General features: G+C 39.1%; 1 protein-coding gene across 7 annotated transcripts in view; it reads left to right on the forward strand.

Moving 5' to 3' along the window:
• ppp2r5eb (protein phosphatase 2, regulatory subunit B', epsilon isoform b) overlaps positions 1 to 22,548 on the forward strand; it is a 117,224-nt gene that overhangs the window by 11,365 nt on the left and 83,311 nt on the right. The window contains exon 1 of one of the 7 annotated variants that reach the window (XM_061987570.2): positions 17,560 to 17,709. The exons of the other annotated variants lie outside the window; for them this stretch is intronic. Within the exon in view, the coding sequence (XP_061843554.1) occupies positions 17,672 to 17,709 (38 nt within the window). The 5' untranslated portion in view covers positions 17,560 to 17,671. Of the gene's footprint in view, positions 1 to 17,559; positions 17,710 to 22,548 lie in introns of those variants that run through there. 7 annotated transcript variants of the gene reach the window in all.

Genomic DNA, 22,548 nt, shown 5'->3' on the forward strand with positions numbered 1-22,548 from the left:
GAGTCCGGAGGTGCCCGACATGTCCAGAACCCACCCAGCAAAGTCGCACTGTGAGTGGGGGAAAAAGTTGGAAAAGTGGGCAAAAGTCCCGAAAAAGATCAAAAATCCCACCCAGGTTCGAGTCCTACAAGTCCCGCCGCGTTCCACCAGAGTCCGGGGGTGCCCGACATGTCCAGAACCCACCCAGCAAAGTCGCACTGTGAGTGGGGGAAAAAGTTGGAAAAGTAGGCAAAAGTCCCGAAAAAGATAAAAAAATCACACCCATGTTCGAGTCCCACAAGTTCCGCCGCGTTCCACCAGAGTCCGGGGGTGCCTGACATGTCCAGAACCCACCCAGCAAAGTCGCACTGTGACTGGGGGAAAAAGTTGGAAAAGTGGGCAAAAGTCCCGAAAATAATCAAAAATCACACCCAGGTTCGAGTCCCACAAGTTCCGCCACGTCCCAACAGAGTCCGGGGGTGCCTGACATGACATGCAACATGTTTTGCAAACCAGTAATTATAATCCGCAAATGTTGTGCCGTTGTTGAGTGTCTGTACTGTCTGTAGATCGGCAGACTTACCACGTTATACTCTTCCATATCAGTAGGTGGCAGCAGGTAGCTAATTGCGTTGTAGATGTGGGAAACAGTGGGAGGCAGGTGTCTAATGCTTAAACCAAAGATAAACAAAAGGTGAGTGCCTCTAAGAAAAGGCATTGAAGCTTAGGGAAGGCTATGCAGAACGAAACTAAAACTGAACTGGCTACAAAGTAAACGAAAACAGAATGCTGGACGACAGCAAAGACTTACTGTGGAGCAAAGACGGCGTCCACAATGTACATCCCAACATGACATGACAATCAACAATGTCCCTGCAAAGAAGGATCAAAACAACTGAAATAGTCTTGATTGCTTAAACAAAGCAGGTGTGGGGAATAGCGGTCAAGGACGACATGAAACTGCTATAGGAAAATACCAAAAAAAAGAGAAAAAGCCACCAAAATAGGAGGCAAGACAAGAACTAAAACGCTACACACAGGAAAACAGCAATAAACTCCAAATAAGTCACGGCGGATGTGACAGGTGGTGACAGTACACCTACTTTGAGACAAGAGCTATAGTGATGCATGCTTGGTTATGCTTTAAAGTCATATCCACAACGACTTTTTACTGTCAATATCGGCTGCTGAGTTTCATTTTTTAATGTTTTCTGCTGGAGGTGTGCCTCCACATTTTTTCAATGAAAAAAATGTGCCTTGGCTCAAAAAAGGTTGAAAAACACTGTAGTAGATGACAAGAATTGTTTTTTTTTTTGGGACATTTCCTGAAAAAAATCATCAAAATTTGTCCATAACTGTTTGAGTTATGTTGCTAAGAGACAAACAAACCCTGGTGAAAACATCACCTTTTTGGCGGCGGTAAGGAAGTCTGCGTTTCCTTTTCGCTTGTTTTTCTCGATGTCACCCAGAAAAGATATTTGAAGCCATTCACGTCAAAACATCAGTGTGAGGTATTTACATGATTAAAAGTACTTTTCTGAGAAACATTCCAGAGGGATATCAACATGTCCACTGTGGAGGACACTGCTTCTCATCAAGTAAATGTTGAAAGACACTAAAGTGAACATTATTGTTTTACACTGGATGTTTACATTGTCACTTTAAAGACACACATGGAATTTTTTTTTAGTTAATTGCTTGAAACAATGCATGTTTCCGCACATTTCTTCGCACTTAAAAATCCATGTTTGTAGTAATAAATATGATTGGAACATTTTAGCGTTATGTTTGTGTTCAATTACCGTAAGTGTGTTTGCCACTTCATTTTACACACTACAACATTTCTAAGTCATTTAAAACCAACAAAAGTTATTGGACAAATACCCCAATAATATCGTACTCTGGCCCTCATGCCGTGATATCGCACGGTGAGATTTTGATACCGTTACATCCCTAGTTAGGGCCCGCATGGCCCATTGTATGGGACATAAGGACCTATTGAATTTGTAAGGTTTTATTATTATTATACCGGCCGCCTCTTTGAGCACTAATTTGACCCACTTAACATGCTTCAAAACTCACCATATTTGACCCACACATCAGGACCTGCGAAAATTGTCTTTTAATGAAAAAAACGAACCCCAAAACTCAAAATTGCGCTCCAGCGCCCCCTAGGAAAAAAAAAAACTAGACTGCCTGTAACTCCCACTAGGAAGGTCGGAAAGACATGAAACAAAATTCTCTATGTAGGTCTGACTTAGACCTAGATTTCATAATTGTACATCCTTGGGCAGAAATCAACGGGAAGTTGGCAATTTACCCTTCAAGACAAAAAAGTACTAAAAACAGTCACTTTTGCCTCTTTGAGCTTGTAATTTGACCCCCTTAACATGCTTCAAAACTCACCGAACTGAATACACACATCAGGTCTGGCAAAAATTGCGATCTAATAAAAAAACCTAACCCCAAATCTCAAAAATTGCGCTCTAGCGCAATTTTTGAATAAAACGCTGAAAAAACTGCTCCTCGGAAGAAAACAATGACAAAACTGCCTGTAACTCCCATTGGGAAGGTCGGAGAGACATGAAAGAAAAACATCTATGTAGGTCTCACTTAGACCTACATTTCATAGATTAACAACCCCCAGCAAAAATCAACAGGAAGTTTGCTATTCCCCCTTCAAAACAATTTTTTTGTAAAAACCGGTCACCTTCCTTCAAAAACTATCTCCTCTGAGCGCGTTTGTCGTTTCGGCTTCAAACTAACACAGGAGAGAGATTGAACCCTTGTGTATAAAAGTACAGAACAGCGTTTTTTCTAACTGCTCCGGTTTTGATTTTATGACCTTTCAAAGAGCCGCTGCGCTGATGCTGCTGCGCTGCTGTTTTTTTAAGATGGCTGCTTAAAAGCAGGAAGCACCAGCGTGCCTACACAATGCAGACAAAGGTAGGTACACTAGACAAAAGTATTGGGACACTTATGACTACCACCGGACAAAAGTATTGGGACACTTATGACTACCACCGGACAAAAGTATTGGGACACTTAGGACTACCACTGGAAAAAAGTATTGGGACACCTACACTGGACAAATGTATTGGGACACTTAGGACTACAACTTGACAAAAGTATTGGGACACGTACTACTAAAACTGGACAAAAGTATTGGGACACTTAGGACTAGCACCTGCCAAATACGCGGGCCCGACCAACGCTGCTTGCAGCTTTAATTGATATTGATATTTATTTTATATTTTTTTATGATCTATGGAAAATATGGACCAGGAGATTAAATGTAAACCTTTTTATTTCCTTCCTTTAGATTATAATTCCCTCCGCTATCAAGGCAGAAAGGACAGGAAATGTCAACACAAGCATGAAAAACAATTAATGTAAACAACATTATAAAATCACAATAATCACTTAACATTAACCTCTTTAAATAAAGTTGGAAAAATAAGTAATATGTATGAAATGCTTAATAAAGTGTAACAAAATAGTGTTAAGTGTGAAAATGTAAACTTGGAGAAACCTGAGAACTATTTTCTGCAGGAATTTACAGCCGTGTAACATTTAATTTGGTCTGTTATTCTTATTTAAGTATGGAAATGAATTTGCTACGCAGTAATTATTATTTCAATATTCCATCCATCCATCCATCCATTTTCTACTGCTTATTCCCTTTGGGGTTGCGGGGGGCGCTGGAGCCTTATTGGACCAAATAAATTGTTTTAAATTAGCACATTTGTTATATTTTATTTATTTTATTTATACAGTCCTGCACTTTAGTTCCTACCTGTTGTTTCTGAACATCCTAATAGGTAAAGGAAAAAATCCCAATAATTGTCATACTGTCCGGGTGACTTTTTCGGTTTTATCCACAATTTCTTTGCTCTCCACAGCACTCATTTTTACTTTCTCGTCTCACTCCATGCAGAGAATCAACAGTGAGACAACAAGATGGCACAACCGAACATGATAGTTGAGTCTGTTACCTGATTGGCTGTTCAGCGTGTCCCTCCCACTGATCAGTGATCACTTCCTTTTTGCTAGGTTACCAGACCGAAAGTGCCTTTGTTCATGCAACCAACCATGCTTTATTCTTTCCGTTTTTTTCCGACCCCCCCAAAAAAAGCATGTGTGTGTGTGTATGTGTGTGTGTGTGTGTGTATATATATATATATATATATATATATATATATATATATATATATATATATATTTAGGTGTAACAGTACACAAAAACTTTGGTTCGGTACGTACCTCGGTTTATAGGTCACGGTTCGGTTAATTTTCGGTACAGTAAGAAAACAACAAAATATAAATTTTTGGGTTATTTATTTACCTAATTTGCAAAATCTTCCACCAAAAATATTTTTCTTCGTGGAATATTTGATGTGAAGTAATGGGAACCTTGGATAGGTCAATAATTCATAATAACATTGATTTTGATTCAATATTATGTTTTGAGCAATGACAGTTTGATAGAAAAAAAAAACAGCTTTGTTTTATTAGTCATCATTGCAACTTTTTCTAAATTACATTTAACCTTTACGCTTTTTTATTTCACTTTTGTTATGTTTTTGTTTATTTTAATAGTATTTTTAGAATGTGCCGTGGGCCTTTAAAACATTAGCTGTGGCCATACACTTTTGACACCCCTGCTATAGAAAATAAAAAATTAAATGTGATAAATCTATGGATAAAAAGCAGAGCCTGGCGACGCATGCGCGTTTATCACAACTCTCTCTCTCTCTCTGTCTCTGCCCCTCCCTCACCAATGCTGCTGCACGCACAGTTTGTTTTGTTTTTAACCCCTTCTTAGCCCTGAACGTACATTGAAAATACGCGCAACCCTAACTCAAAATATCGGACATTTGAGGCATTTAAGAAACTCCGCCCGGACAGCTCCGCAAAAGAGGACATGTCCGGTGAAAAGAGGACGTATGGTCAGTCTATCGTAGCCCGTTAGCTGCTAGCATGCCGTGTGTTGTGCCTCGGTGTGCATTGTTTACACAACGTTCGTTACGCTACTTCATATGTCCGTGTGGAAACTCGTTCGGCACACCTCCGAACCGGAACCCCCGTACTGAAACGGTTCAATACAAATACACGTACCGTTACACCCCTACTTTTTATGCAATAAGTTTAGAATACTTCTGTAAACAAAAATGTGGCATTGTACGTTGCATGCAAATAAATTATGACGGCCAACATTGGCATTAATAAAGTGCAAACTTAAACCTTCTGTCTTGAAAAAAATACTTCTGTAAATAAACAATGGAGTCTCCAATAAATCAATAAAGGTGCCAATAATCATTAAATAGCAATAGCAATAAACATCTGTTTTGAATAATTATAATAAAAATGTAATATTGTACATTGTATGGGACCAATGATTGTCACACACACTAGGTGTGGTAAAATTTGTCCTCTGCATTTGACCCGTCCCCTTGTTCACCCCCTGGGAGGTGAGGGGAGCAGTGGGCAGCAGCGGTGTTCGCGCCCAGGAATCATGACGGTGATTTAACCCCCAATTCCAACCCTTGATGCTGAGTGCCAAGCAGGGAGGCAATGGGTCCCATTTTTATAGGACGGTATAGCTCGGTTGGTCGAGCGGCTGTGCCAGCAACTTGAAGGTTCCAGGTTCAAACCCCGCTTCCGCCATCTTAGTTACTGCCGTTGTGTCCTTGGGCAAGACACTTTACCCACCCGCTTCCAGTGCCACCCACACTGGTTTAAATGTAACTTAGATATTGTGTTTCAATATGTCAGGGGTCGGCAACCCGCGGCTCCGGAGCCGCATGCGGCTCTGTGATCACTCTGAAGCGGCTCAGCAGCTTACTTGCTGAACCCCCCAATTTCCTGTGAGACTTCCGGATTTCAGTGCCTCTCGCAGAAAACTGTGTGCTATGACGGTACAACATTTGGCGCTCTCTACAATCTGTATTAACAGCGTGCCAGCCCAACACTTGTTATACAATATACATCTTCTGCTTGCACACGTACGTGACAGCAAGGCATACTTGGTCAACAGCCACACAGGTTACACTGACGGTGGTCATATAAAACAACTTTAACACTCTTACTAATAATGCGCCACACTTTGAACCAAAACCAAACAAGAATGACAAACACATTTCGTGAGAACATCTGCACCTTAACACAACATAAACACAACAGAACAAACACCCAGAATACCATGCAGCCCTGACTCTTCCGGGCTACATTATACACCCCTGCTACCACCAAACCCCGCCCCCACCCCTCTCTGTGCGTCGGTTGAGGTGGGCGGGGTTTGGTGGGGGGGTGTATAATGTATCCCGGAAGAGTTAGGGCTGCATGGGATTCTGGGTATTTGTCCTGTTGTGTTTATGTTGTGTTACGGTGCAGATGTTCTCCCAAAATGTGTTTGTCATTCTTGTTTGGTGTGGGTTCACAGTGTGGCGCATTATTAGTAAGAGTGTTAAAGTTTTTTTTATACCGCCACCGTCAGTGTGACCTGTGTGGTTGTTGAGCAAGTATGCATTGCTGTCACCTACGTGAGCTAGCGGAAGCCCCATACAACGTGTGGCTGATCAGGCACGCTGGCTGTAGTGGGCACTATATGCTGTATCATCACGGCACGCATGACGCTTACAAGCGCCATTCATTTAAAACCCGCGTGCCGCACCAGCTTTCAAATTCCACATAAAGGTGTGGGCAGCGTGTCTGAGACCCCTGGTTTATACATAGCACAAAGCAAAAAAAAAAAATTTCAAAAAAATTTTGCGGCTCCCATTGTTTTCTATAATTTGTGAAACTGGTCAAAATGGCTCTTTGACTGGTAAAGGTTGCCGACCCCTGCACTATGTAAAGCGCTTTGAGTCTTTAGAGAAAAGCGCTATATAAATATAATTCACTTCACTTCCCTATAGTCTTTGGTATGACTCGGCCGGGGGTTTGAACTCTCAACCTACCGATATCAGGGCGGACACTCTAACCACGTGGCCACTGAGTAGCTAGTGTAGGATTTTAGTAAGTGGATAAACACAGATTTTCCCTGAAGCATCCTGGGCTCCTTGTTAGTGTGTACTGATGTTAAAGACAATGTACGCTTCATTACACATGTAATATATCACTATATTGATGATTACATGCATTATATTTCCATGAGAGTTTTGCTGGAGCACACACGGGTACAAGCTGTCAGGTTTGGATGTGAAGGAGGACTGCTTTAGTGATCGCTCTGTGCATTATTCTCCTTACTGTACATGATACCTTGTGTAAGATGCTTCCTCCGTGGAGTTTTTGTGGTCTTGTCCGCCTCGTAAAGAGTCCTATTTCCCCCGCTCGGTTCGATGCTTTGTTTTCAGATGCTGGATTAAGTTTGTTGCGCTGCTGTCTTATAGTAATGATCAAGTGTGATGGGTCAAACGCAGAGAATAATTTCGCCACACCGAGTGTGTGTGTGACAATCATTGGTACTTTAGCTTAACTTTATTGTAAAGAAACTCTGCAGCGTGCAGTCACTTGTTCCACGCCCGTCGTCGCAAATCTAAAATACTGGCAACACTTTTCGTCTCTTTGGAACAAAGGTTGCACTCTCGTTAGCATTAGCCATGTTTAGGCCAGGCTTGTGGATCTCCGCTGAGGAAGTAAGGAGGCGGACGAGGGCTCAGGAAGCTCATGGTAGCGAAAAAATATGAGGAGGACAAACATCCAATTTATCGATAAACTGGATATATCGCCCAGGTCTAGTTTATTGCATGTGAAAGGGTTAATTGCATTATTAATGTTATTATTGCATTTAGAGATGTCCGATAATATCTGACTGCCGATATTATCGGCCAATCAATGCTTTAAAATGTAATACCGGAAATTATCGGTATCGGTTTCAAAAAGTTACATTTATGACTTTTTAAAATGCCGCTGTACGGAGTGGCACACGGACGTAGGGAGAAGTACAGAGCGCCAATAAACCTTAAAGGCACTGCCTTTGCGTGCCGGTCCAATCACATAATATCTACGGCTTTTCACACACACAAGTGAATGCAAGGCAAACAGGTCACACTGAGGGTGGCCGTATAAACAACTTTAACGCTGTTACAAATATACGCCACTCTGTGAACCCACACCAAACAAGAATGACAAACACATTTCGGGAGAACATCCGCACCGTAACACAGCATAAACACAACAGAACAAATACCCAGAACCCCTAGCAGCTTGAGTTATGCAAAAAAAAAAAATAATGCACTTTGTGACTTCAATAATAAATATGGCAGTGCCATGTTGGCATTTTTTTCCATAACTTGAGTTGATTTATTTTGGAAAACCTTGTTACATTGTTTAATGCATCACAACAAAATTAGGCATAATAATGTGTTAATTCCACGACTGTATCAATCGGTACGGGTTGATATCGGTAATTAAGAGTTGGACAATATCGGAATATTGAATATCGGCAAAAAAGCCATTATCAAACGTCCCTAATTGCATTGGTGCTTAAATTGGTCTCAAAATAATGCTGACAATAATATCGTTTATCGGCAATGATTTGTAGGACATTATATTTTCCTTTCATGTGGAACACTGCAGGAAAATCAAGCAATGAGCTTTGTGGGTTTGTCTGGGTCTGTTTTTTACACATTCCTCATTGCGGGTGTACACCTTTACCGATAGCTCTTATCGGTACTATATGCAGTTTGTGTAAATAATGATGTGAAAATATGCGTTTTTAGTAGCATTTTTTTACTAGCACAAGAGGTTGTACACCAGCAATGTGATGTAACATCTCCCATCAAGGAAGTATTTTATCAACACCTGCTTTGTAAGTCTTAAACAGGTCAAGTGTGTTTGCAGTCCAAGGTGCAAGGCAGTTATGTCCTCATATTGTAAAGACTGTTTCTATTCATTTCCATTACACACTGTAGATCTATCCATCCATCCATGTTGTACTGCTTTCTACTAGGGATGTCCCGATCCAGGTTTTTGCACTTCCGATCCGATACCGATATTGTTTTTGCATTTCCGATCCGATACCGATACTGACCGATACCGATACTGGCCTATCCGAGCATGTATTAAAGTTTAAAGTTATTTAGCCTATTTAGTTGTCAGAATCATGTTGAAAAGGGTTTAAGTACTCTTGATAACAACTAGCCAGCTGAATTAGGGGAGTTTGAATAATACACAATGGTTGGTAACAAGAAACTGACCTGTTTATTCAAGGATAAACACAAAATAGACAAAATTATACATGACAAACAGAAATGGCATCATTGAAACTAGGGCTGGGCGATATGGCTTTTTTTTAATATTGCGATATTTTAAGGCCATATTGCGATACACAATATATATCTCGATATTTTGCCTTAGCCTTGAATGAACACTTGATCCATATAATCACAGCAGTATGATGATTCTATGTGTTTTGATTGATTGATTGAGACTTTTATTAGTAGGTTGCACAGTGAAGTACATATTCCGTACAATTGACCACTAAATGGTAACACCCCAATAAGTTTTTCAACTTGTTTAAGTCGGGGTCCACTTAAATTGATTCATGATACAGATATATACTATCAGATATATACTATCATCATAATACAGTCATCACACAAGATAATCACATTGAATTATTTACATTATTTATAATCCAGGGTGTGGAGGGGGGCGCCTGATGTAAGTGTCAAAAAGACAGCCAAAAGAGTTTGATATGAGAATAAATCTAAAGTTAAAATATAGGGTAGAAATGCACCCATTTGCAGGAAATGTAGTCTTGATTTTCAAAATTTTCTTTCAAGGCTTGCATGTCTACATTAAAACATTCTTCTTCATATTGCATTAATATATGCTACTTTTAAACTTTCATGCAGAGAAGGAAATCACAACAAAAAAAATCACTAATTTTTTCATACGGTGTTGATGTGGAAATTTTTGCCTCTGCATTTTGATGGTGTGGATGCATGGCACCGAATGGAGATAAGCGTCTCGACAGACGTCACAATATTTGAACAATGATGACGAAAACTGTTGTCTCTGTCGTGTCCGTGTGTCGAAAATTGTTATGCGCTTATTTTTTTATTTGATTTTGTGCGTGCCATAGATTTGCCGTGCGCAGAGGACGCTTGAGCAGGCGCGCACCTTAGCGGCTGCGATAGCATCACAGCTAACGTTAGCCATGCCGCTACCTCGCTCTCTGCTGGGAGAGGGCGTATACGTATGTGACGTATGACGTGACAGTATGTGACGTGTGTAAGATGGTGCGCTCGCTGTCTGTGAGAGGGAGACACAGGAAAGAGTGAGAAGAGCCTGTCGTGTAATGCCAGCAGCTAAAAGCAACTGCGTGAGGATTGTGGATGTGTTGAAGGTGTGCTGGAAAATGCGGAACGGAAATTACGGAGCAGCAGAAAAGTGGAATGTATTATTTAAATAGGTGCGTTGGAAAACACGGACCGGAGTTTTTTTTTAAACTGCATCTGGATCAGCATTTTCCCATGCCTTGCCGATACGCAATTTTTGGCAAATATCGGCAGCCGATCCGATCCAAATATCGGATCGGGACATCCCTACTTTCTACCTATAATTATGTTTCAAACAATAGTAATAAATGGATAAATAATAAGAGTAAAATAATGTTCATGTATGTCGCCGTATCAAATATATAAGTCAATAGAATCAATTAGCATGTTAGCTACCAATGTACCGTATTTTCCGGGCTATAAGGCGCACTTACAATCCTTTTTTTCTCTCAAAACTCGACAGCGCGCCTTAAAACCCGGTGCTCCTAATGTAAGGAATAATTCTGGTTTTGCTTACCGACCTCGAAGCAATTTTAGTTGGTACATAAGTGTGACTAGTAGATGGCAGTCAAACATAAGAGATATATGCAGACTGCACTATGATGGCAATATGACTCAAGTAAACAACACCAACATTTTATATGTTCCATTGAAAATATAGAACTTTACACACGGCGCTCAAAAATCTATCAAAATGTTTTAGTCCGACTTTGGTAAGCTATGAAGCCCACACCTCTTGATGTGCTTCAACATACGAGTATTATTATGGTGTGTGTATAAGGTAAGACATTATCTGGCAACTTTTCTTACCTTGCTGAATTTTTGACCACTCCTCTTGACAAAATTGGTGCAGTTCAGCTAAATGTGTTGGTTTTCTGACATGGACTTGTTTCTTCAGCATTGTCCACACGTTTTCAATGGGGTTTAAGTCCAGACTTTGGCAGGACCATTCTAAAACCTTAATTCTAGCCTGATTTAGCCATTCCTTTACCACTTCTGACGTGTGTTTGGGGTAGGGATGATGTTTGATAAGAAATTATCGAGTTCGAGCCTATTATCGAATCCTCTTATCGAACCGATTCCTTATCGATTCTCTTATCGAGTCCAGATAGATTGTTGTATATGGAAAAAAACACACAATATTTCGTTTAACAAATCACTTCACATTATCTACTGCTCGCTACTATAGTATTACCATATCTGAGTTATTGTGCAGAAATGTGGGGAAATAACAAAAAATGTGCGCTACATTCGTTAACCGTGTTTCAAAAAAAATTAATTAGACTGATACATAATGTTGGATATAGAGAACATACAAACACTTTATTTAATGAGAGTCAAAAATATTAAAGTTCGATGATTTGGTAAAATTGCAAACAGCTAAAATGATGTGGAATTAAATGATGGAATGGATGAAGTAAAGAAGTTAAACATTGTACTGATATGATCCACTTTAAGAGGTTGTGCAAATGAATAGTGCCTACAAAGTACAAAGAAGAAGAATTATGAGAAATACTTTCAACCTTATTGAAAATAAAATATTCTTCATCTCAGTATATTAATAATGACTGAATTAATTAATTACATATTACAAAACTGTTGTATATACTAATTCACAGATATTTTATTATAAAAAGGTCAGTAAATGATGTATATATTTGTCGGATCATGTTTTGTTTAGCTATGTTCTGTTAGTTTTGGACTTCCTTAGTTGTTTTGTGCACTTCGGGGGTTTGTTTTAGTCACCGTGGTTACTTATGATTTTCACCTGCCTTGTACGCGCACCTGTTGCTCATCAGAGACTCTATTTAAGCCTGCCTTTTTCGGTCAATCGTCGTGGCTTCATTGTTTGCATTTGCAACAGTTACGTTGGCATTCTGGTTTTCGAGCTCATGATTCCTGTGCTAAAGTTACCTTAGCTTCTAGTATTCCTGTGCTAAGTAAGCTTTTGCTCTAGCTTCTCGTGCGAACGGCACGAATAAAGAACCAACTCTTTTTCTTTACTATAGTGGTCTCGATAACGGGTACCGGTTCTCAAAAAGGGATTCGAGTCCGAGGACTCGGTTCTTTTCTTATCGAACAACCGGGAAAACCGGTTTCGAGCATCATCCCTGGTTTGGGGTCATTGTCCTGTTGGAACACCCAACTGCGCCCAAGACCCAACCTCCGATCTGATGATTTTAGGTTGTCCTGAAGAATTTAGAGGTAATCCTCCTTTTTCATTATCCCATTTACTCTCTGTAAAGCACCAGTTCCATTAGCAGCAAAACAGGCCCAGAGCATAATACTACCACCACCATGCTTGACAGTAGGAATGGTGTTCCCGGGATTAAAGGCCTCACCTTTTCTCCTCCAAACATATTGCTGGGCATTGTGGCCAAACAGCTAATTTTTTGTTCACATCTAACCACAGAACTTTCCTCCAGAAGGTTTTATCTTAGTCCATGTGATCATGGAGTAAGGGCTTCCTTCTTGCATGGTAGCCTCTCAGTCCATGGCGATGCAAAACACGCTTGACTGTGGACACTGACACCTGTGTTCCAGCAGTTTCCAATTAATTGCAGACCTGCTTTTTGGTGGGTCCCGGTTGACTCTTGATCATCCTGACCAATTTTCTCGCAAGGTGATAGCTTGCGTTTTCTTCCTGATCGTGGCAGTGACAAAACTGTGCCATGCACTTTATACTAACGAACAATTGTCCGCACAGTTGCTCTTTGGACCTTAAGCTGCTTTGAAATGGCTCCAAGTGACTTTCCTGACTTGTTCAAGTCAATGATTCGTTTTTTCAGATCTGTGCTGAGTTCCTTTGACTTTCCCATTGTCGCGTTTGTAACCGAGTCTAATGACTGCATCACATGAGCCCTATTTAAAGGGCTCAGAAGTCAACAGGTGCCGCCAATCATAATCACTCACATGAAGTTAAGAGGCCATGCCATGAAGCTCATTTGATTTGATTGTAACTTTTCTACATCACCAACATTGATAATGTATGTTGCTGTATGTATACTTTTGACCCAGCACATTTGCTCACATTTTCAGTAGACCCATAATAAATTCATAAAAGAACCAAACTTCATGAATCTTTGACCACCTCACGATTCAGGAGCTGCGATTCGATTAAAAATCAATGATTGATGCAGTTTTACATTAATTTCTGTTTCATTAAATAAGCGTTTATCATTTGCACCTTTTAAAAAAAAAAAAAAAAAAAAAAAAAAAAAAAGTGCTTTTGTAATATGAAATTCCCCTCACGTTTATTAAATTCATGGAAATGTGTGCAAAACCAGAACATAGGTGCTCTGTGATAAAGGAGCTGGTCGGCTCTCCAGGTGGCTTGATGCAGTCAGCCAAATTAAAACTGTCTGCATTACTTTATTTACAATAAATACATTGATTATCGACATTTACTAGGGGTGTAACGGTACGTGTATTTGTATTGAACCGTTTCGGTATGGGGGTTTCGGTTCGGTTCGGAGGTGTACCGAACGAGTTTCTAAGCTAAAGTCTTAACAAGCGGCTTTGCTTCTTCTGCCTCTGTCTCAGCACCCAGCGTTGTCCCACCCACACAACCACCTGATTGGTTACATACAAAGCGGTAACAGCCAATCAGCAGTGCGTATTCAGAGCGGTAACAGCCAATCAGCAGTGCGTATTCAGAGCGGTAACAGCCAATTAGCAGTGCGTATTCAGAGCGCATGTAGTCAGCGCTTCAGCGTCGAGCAGATAGGTGTTTAGCAGGTAATCATCAGGCAGCGTACTCTCCCCAAATTTAAATAAACACCTCCCAGTCAACTACTAGTAACATCACTATGAGCCCGTTGACCTTCTAGAAAGTTAAACTGCAGCTCAGCTCGCTCGCAGTCCTGGCTTGAGGTGAAGGCTAATTAGCTTTTAGCGTAACATTAGCTCATTTTGCGGTGTGTGTGTGTGTGCCTACATGAACTCCATGGTGTTCAGGGATGAATAGTCTCTCCTATTGCTAGTGTACTATTTTTTCAGCTATAGTTGCATTAATCATTAGTAATGTAGCAGCCTAGTTTAGAATGGCAGGATCCCTGCTATCACATGTTGATAAAAATATAACATTTACATAATAAAAAATCAACTACAGGCTTCCCAAATGCTGTAATAAATTAAGCATGATGAGTTGACTTGAAACTGTTTAATGTTGCACTTTTTATATGTAGAAGAAAAGTTTTGTCATTTTATTTAATCTGAGCAACAACTTAAGGCAGTTTAATGTTGATTAACGTGGACAGAATTATTATAATAGTGTTCCCAATGTTAAAAGGATAAAGCCATTGTTTACAAATTTGGTAAATAAATAACCAAAAAATGTATATTTTGTTGTTTTCATACTGTACCGAAAATGAACCGAACCGTGACCTCCAAACCGAGGTACTTACTGAACCGAAATTTTTGTGTACCGTTACACCCCTAACATTTACTAATCGATTTTATAATTGTCCATGTCCAAGTTGTGATACATCTAAAAACCTTGTAAATAATGTATATATATATATTTATATATATATATATATATATATATATTAGGGCTGCAACAACTAATCGATTAAAATCGATTATAAAAATAGTTGGCGATTAATTTAGTCATCGATTCGTTGGATCTATGCGCAGAGGCAATTAGTTTTTTTTAGTTTTTTTTTTGCATTTTTTGTTTTTTATAAACCTTTATTTATAAACTGCAACATGTACAAACAGCTGAGAAACAATGATCAAAATAAGTATGGTGCCAGTATGCTGTTTTTTTTCAATGAAATACTGGAAAGGATAGAAATGTAGTTTGTCTCTTTTATCCGATTATTAATCGATTAATCGAAGTAATAATCGATAGATGAATCGATTATCAAATTAATCGTTAGTTGCAGCCCTAATAAAGAAATATATATATATATATATATATATATATATATATATATATATATATATATATATATTAGGGGTGTAACGGTACACAAAAATTTCGGTTCGGTACATACCTTGGTTTAGAGGTCACGGTTTTCGGTACAGTAAGAAAACAAAATATACATTTTTGGGTTATTTATTTACCAAATTAGCAAAATCTTCCGCCAAAAATATTTTTCTTACTGGAATATTTGATGTGAAGTAATGGGAACCTTGGATAGGTCAATAATTCATAATAACATTGATTTTGATTCAATATTATGTTTTGAGCAATGACCGTTTTGAAAGAAAAAAAAAAACAGCTTTGTTTTATTAGTCAATATTGCAACTTTTTCTAAATTACATTTAACCTTTAAGCTTTTTTATTTCACTTTTGTTATGTTTTTGTTTATTTTAATAGTATTTTTAGGAAGTGCCGTGGGCCTTTAAAACTAGCTGTGACCGCAAATGACCTCCGGTGCACACTTTTGACACCCCTGCTATAGATAATAAAAAATTAAATGTGATAAATCTATGGATAAAAAGCAGAGCCTGGCGACACATGCGCGTTTATCACCACTCTCTCTCTCTCTCTGTCTCTGCCCCTCCCTCACCAATGCTGCTGCACGCACAATTTGTTTTGTTTTTAACCCCTTCTTAACCCTGAACGTACATTGTTAATACACGCAACCCTAACTCAAAATGACGGACATTTGAGGCATTTAAGAAACTCCGCCATGACAGCTCCGCAAAAGAGGACATGTCCGGTGAAAAGAGGACGTATGGTCAGTCTATCGTAGCCTGTTAGCTGCTAGCATGCCGTGTGTTGTGCCTCGGTGTGCATTGTTTACACAACGTGCGTTACGCTACTTCATATGTCCGTGTGGAAACTCGTTCGGTACACCTCCGAACCGAACCGGAACTCCCGTACCGAAACGGTTCAATACAAATACACGTACCGTTACACCCCTAATATATATATATATATATATATATATATATATATATATATATCTCAAGCTTTTAGACTTTTTCATTGCAAATAACATGACGTCAGCAACTATTTAAATTAGAGTAAAAAGTGAGGTGATAAGAGGTGCAGCATGAAATACATTAAAATGTGTGTGTGTGTGTGTGTGATTTGTGCTCTAAGTTGGTCTTTGGACCCCCCAGGCCAGATTGTTTATCCCGCTAAGACCCCTTTGTGTGTTTGGGTGCGCATTGTTGACTTCCTGCAGAGCAGCTCCACCCCCCCCACCCCCCCACCTTGAAAATAATTTTTTACCTTGAAAATCATTTTTTACCTTGAAAAAAAAATGTTACCTTGAAAATCATTTTTTACCTTGAAAATCATTTTTTACATTGGAAAAAAAATTTTACGTTAAAATTTTTTTTTTACCTTGAAAATCATTTTTTACCTTGAAAATCATTTTTAACCTTGAAAAAAAAATGTTACCTTGAAAACAATAAAACACCACTTAATTTGCTTTTTAGAAAACATTTTTTAATTATGACTGTCAGCGAATAAAACTACTATTTTTGACCTTGAAAATTTTTTTTTACCTTAAAAATTTTTTTTACCTACAAAATCATTTTTTACCTTGAAAATCATTTTTTACCTTGAAAATTATTTTTTACATTGAAAAAAATTTTTTACCTTGAAAAAGTTTTTTTACCTTGAAATTTTTTTTTTACCTTGAAAATAATTTTTTACCTTGAAAATAATTTTTAACCTTGAAAAAAAAATTGACCTTGAAAATTTTTTTTTACCTTAACATTTTTTTTTACCTAGAGAATCATTTTTTACCTTGAAAATCATTTTTAACCTTGAAAAAAAATGTTTTACCTTGAAAAATGTTTTTTACCTTGAAAATCATTTTTTACCTTGAAATTTTTTTTTACCTTGAACATTTTTTTTTACCCAAACAATTTTTTTTACCTTGAAAGATTTTTTTTTTTACCATTTTTTACCTATAAAATCATTTTTTTACCTTAAATCATTTTTTACCTATAAAATCATTTTTTTACCTTGAAAATCAATTTTAACCTTGAAAATTTTATTTTACCTTGAAACATTTTTTTTACCTTGAAAATCATTTTTTACCTTGAAAATAATTTTTTTACATTGAAAAAAAAATGTTACCTTGAAAATCATTTTTTACCTTGAAAATCATTTTTTACCTTGAAATTTTTTTTACCTACCCCTTTGTGTGTTTGGGTGCGCATTGTTGACTTCCTGCAGAGCAGCTCCACTCCCCCCCCCACCCCCCCGTCCTCTCTTTCGGTTTCACTCTTGCCGTGCGCCCTCCCTCCTCCTGCTCCTCCCTAATCCCTCCCTCGCCCCCTCCCTGCCTGCCAGGCTGTGATGTCATCATTATGCAAGACACATCGGTGGCGATGGCTGCTGCCTCCTGTCTTCTCTTCGTGTCCTATTGTCTAGTTGTCGGGGTGTTTCCTCCATTAGCCTCCCACTAGCCAGCGACATTTAAAGTGAGTCCCTGATGGTTGGTCATGGGCAGGCGGGTGCACCTCTGCACAGGTAAGCGCAGACCGTTTCCTTCGAGACGGTCCCCTTTTGATTTGGAGGGTCTCTAGAATCTACGGGAAAGATTGACGATCCGAGCTCATCAAATATTCATTTCTGTCTGACGCAGTATCAGAAGTTGTCTGCTCTCTGCAAAACATGTCATTGATGCTTCACCACTCAGGCTATAGTAGAGATGTCCGATAATGGCTTTTTTGCCGATATCCGATATTGTCCAACTCTTAATTACGGATTCCGATATCAACCGATACCGATATATACAGTCGTGGAATTAACACATTATTATGCCTAATTTTGTTGTGATGCCCCGCTGGATGCATTAAACATATAAACAGTTTCAGTTATATTATAAAACTTGCAAATGTTGCTTGGAGTGATACGAGTAGAACCGCTATGGATGTCTAGAAGACAGTTGAAAGCCCTAAATGAAAGGACACTGCAGCACCTGCAGTGAGTGTAGTCGTCCTAAAGATGGCGCCATCGTACAAACAATAAAACACCACTTAATTTGCTTTTTAGAAAACATTTTTTTAATTATAACTGTCAGCGAATAAAAAAAATCATAAATAAGCCACTGGGTTCAAAGTGTAGGAAAAAAGTTGCGGCTTATAGTCCGAAATTTCGGGTAATAAAGGAGATGGTTATACTGGCAACAACACTCACCATAAATACATTGAAAATCTTACAGTCAATAGATGCGATCAATATTAGAGATGTCCGATAATATCGGACTGCCGATATTATCGGCCGATAAAGGCTTTAAAATGTAATATCGGAAATTATTGGTAAAATGTATGACTTTTTAAAACGCCGCTGTACACGGACGTAGGGAGAAGTACAGAGCGCCAATAAACCTTAAAGGCACTTCCTTTGCGTTCCGGCCCAGTCACATAATATCTACGGCTTTTCACACACACAAGTGAATGCAATTCATACTTGGTCAACAGCCATACAGGTCACGCTGAGGGTGGCCGCATAAACAACTTTAACACTGTTACAAATTAGCGCCACACTGTGAACCCACACCAAACAAGAATGACAAACACATTTCGGGAGAACATCCGCACCGTAACACAACAGAACAAATACCCAGAACCCCTTGCAGCACTAACTCTTCCGGGACGCTACAATATACACCCCTCACCCCCTCCCACACACACCTCAACCTCCTCATGCTCTCTCAGTGAGCATGTCCCAAATTCCAAGCTGCTGTTTTGAGGCATGTTAAAAAAATAATGCACTTTGTGACTTCAATAATAAATATGGCAGTGCCATGTTGACATTTTTTTTCTATAACTTGAGTTGATTTATTTTGGAAAACCTTGTTACATTGTTTAATGCATCCAGCGGGGCATCACGACAAAATTAGGCATAATAATGTGTTAATTTCACGACTGTATATATCTGTATCGGTTGATATTGGAATTGGTGATTAAGAGTTGGACAATATCAGATATCGGCAAAAAAGCCATTATCGGACATCTGTAATCAATATATGTATCGGCTGATCTGACTAATGGATGAACGGTATTGGAATCGGCAACATCCTGAAATAAAACCTATACACACACTAAGGAGAAGCCATTAAAGCTTCAACTTTATCTCTAAACGCAGTATAAAAGTCATCAATGAGTTCAGCATTGATAGATCGCGACATATCGTAACATGAGCAGAAGTGGAAATGACACCAAGTAAGCCACACATTTTCAATGGGAGACAGGTCTGGACTACAGGCAGGCCAGTCTAGTACCCGCACTCTTTTACTATGAAGCCACGTTGATGTAACATGTGGCTTGGCATTGTCTTGCTGAAATAAGCAGGGGCGTCCATGGTAAGGTTGCTTGGATGGCAACATATGTTGCTCCAAAACTTGTGTGTACCTTTCAGCATTAATGGCACCTTCACAGATGTGTAAGTTACCCATGTCTTGGGCACTAATACACCCCCATACCATCACACATGCTGGCTTTTCAACTTTGCGCCTATAACAATCCGGATGGTTCTTTTCCTCTTTGGTCCAGAGGACACGACGTCCACAGTTTCCAAAAAAAATTAGATGAGCCCAGGCCCAGCGAAGCCGACGGCGTTTCTGGGTGTTGTTGATAAACGGTTTTCGCCTTGCATAGGAGAGTTTTAACTTGCACTTACAGATGTAGCGACCAACTGTAGTTACTGACAGTGGTTTTCTGAAGTGTTCCTGAGTCCATGTGGTGATATCCTTTACACACTGATGTGGCTTTTTGATGCAGTACAGCCTGAGGGATCCAAGGTGCGTAATATCATGGCTTACGTGCAGTGATTTCTCCAGATTCTCTGAACCATTTGATGATATTACGGACCGTAGATGGTGAAATCCCTAAATTCCTTGCAATAGCTGGTTGAGAAAGGTTTTTCTTAAACTGTTCAACAACTTGCTCACGCATTTGTTGACAAAGTGGTGATCCTCGCCCCATCCTTGTTTGTGAATGACTGAGCATTTAATGGATCTGCTTTTATACCCAATCATGGCACCCACCTGTTCCCAATTTGCCTGTTCACCTGTGGGATGTTCCAAATAAGTGTTTGATGAGCATTCTTCAACTTTATCAGTATTTATTGCCACCTTTCCCAACTTCTTTGTCACGTGTTGCTGGCATCAAATTCTAAAGTTAATGATTATTTGCAAAAAAAAAAATGTTTGTTTATCAGTTTGAACATCAAATATGTTGTCTTTGTAGCATATTCAACTGAATATGGGTTGAAAATGATTTGCAAATCATTGTATTCCGTTTATATTTACATCTAACACAATTTCCCAACTCATATGGAAACAGGGTTTGTAAACAAAGGTATGGGAAACAGATGTCCACACGGTTCTCTGCACATCTTGATAGTTGTCCAAATCGAGAGGTCGAATTTGTCAGAGGACGCTTTTGATGCTCGATGGTGTCAGACGAAGGATGTCCCAACAGGAAGAGTTGTTCCAAGGCAGCTGTCTCTTCCTGTTTTTCACGTGCCTCCTTGGCAGTGAACCTATCATGTAGCCTTGCCATCAATGGTGTCCATGATGTCAGGCAATATTCAGGCGTCAGAGTGTAGCCAGCAGGGTCTTATTCACCTAAGCATCCTCACCAGAGCGGCCAAGACATAAACGTAAGTGAAATGATGTCATTGTGAAGAGAAGGAACATTTGTTTGGGAGATAATGTGTCCTGTACCGCTCTTTTATCCCCGACACCCCCCACCCCCGTCCTGAACTAAACAACGCCAAGGCGGCCACTCAACTCAGAAGCTCTGCTTGTGTTGTTGTGAACGACATCGTGAATGTAAGATCAACGTACAAACAGTACAGCAGTCGCAACTCGAGAGGCTCTCTTTTTTTTAATTTACATTTTTTGACAGCCTCAAGTCGACTAATTTCTCGTCAAGCTCAGAACAGCAGCACACTTTACCATACCTGCCAACTACTCCGGTTTTCCCGTAATTAGTACGGTTTTCATCAACCTATTCCGGGTTACGGTTGCAGTGATAAAAAATACGGTTTTTCATTAATTAAAAAAATAATTTTTTAAAAAGTTTTATTTACGAAATCGCGTAACAACAATGACAATCGACACTGCTTCCCGTAACTTCCTATCGAGCCATTCCGAATGCCATACGCGAGGCTATTTATAGCACTGCTGCCAAGCACGAGGCACCTGTTGCCATTGTTTCCAAACGAGCGAACGATCATGGAATCAGCCGGAGAAAAATCGCAAACGAGTCTTAAACCGAAAAGAAAACTGCAGTCATTCCGTGAAGAATATTCAAAAGCCTATCCGGGAATAATTATCCGTTCCAAAAAGGGTGAAAACTACGCGAATTGCACCTTGTGCAGACAAGATTTTTCGATCGGACACGGAGGAATTAGCGATGTAAAAGACCACGTTGGGACAAAAAAACACAAGTCTAATGCCGTTGCTAGCGATACAAGTGGAAAACTTTCAACGTTTTTCGGATTTTAGCCACAAAAAGGTAATGACACCAATGTTATCTATTGGAATTGTTTAGTACTGTTATACTGTTAAAAGTGTTTATACTATTTATGCTTTCAAGTCCAAGTTGAAGAAATCTTGTTAAATGTTGACAGCATAACTACCAAAATACAGAAGTATGCCCTTAATATTTTTGCAGTGCTATTTCTGTTGAAAAGTTAAAATGATTACATTAGAGATGTGATGTGCCACTTTTCAAGTGTCTGATGGCTTAAATTAATTTTCATTAATTTTTCATATTTTGAATTCTTTTGAAAGGCTTACAAAAAAACTACATTTGAATTGTAATTCCATGCTATTGACAGGACTATTAATTTTAATGAAGTTAGCTTACCATGTTTACAGTATGATAATTGTGATAGAAATGTGAATTTTAGGCACAGAATATTTTTTACAATTGAACAAGGCAGTAGATTATACAAGCTTGGACAGAAAGTTAATAATGACACCAATTTTTTTTTTTAATGGAATTGTTTAGTACTGTTTTACCATTTGTTTACTGTAAAAAGTGTTTATACTGTTTATACTTTCAATTAACAAATTGAAGTCTTGTGAAAGGTTGACAGGATAACTGGCATTAACTGTCAAAATAATTTCAAACTATTGAAGTTAGTTTACAGAATAAACATGTCAATCAACCCATATGATTTTTGCTGTAATATTTTTGTTTTGAAAAGTCACTGTGACTGATAGAAAAGTGATGGTTTTAGCAACATTTTAACCTGTCTGAATGCAATCAATCATTTTGCGTCGGGGGGCGAAGAAGCCCCCCTGAACCCCCCACCAGGACTTTGTCCTGGACCTACCGGGGCCTGCGGCCC

Source organism: Nerophis lumbriciformis, linkage group LG26, assembly GCF_033978685.3.
Source record: "Nerophis lumbriciformis linkage group LG26, RoL_Nlum_v2.1, whole genome shotgun sequence".
Taxonomy (NCBI): Eukaryota; Metazoa; Chordata; class Actinopteri; order Syngnathiformes; family Syngnathidae; genus Nerophis; species Nerophis lumbriciformis.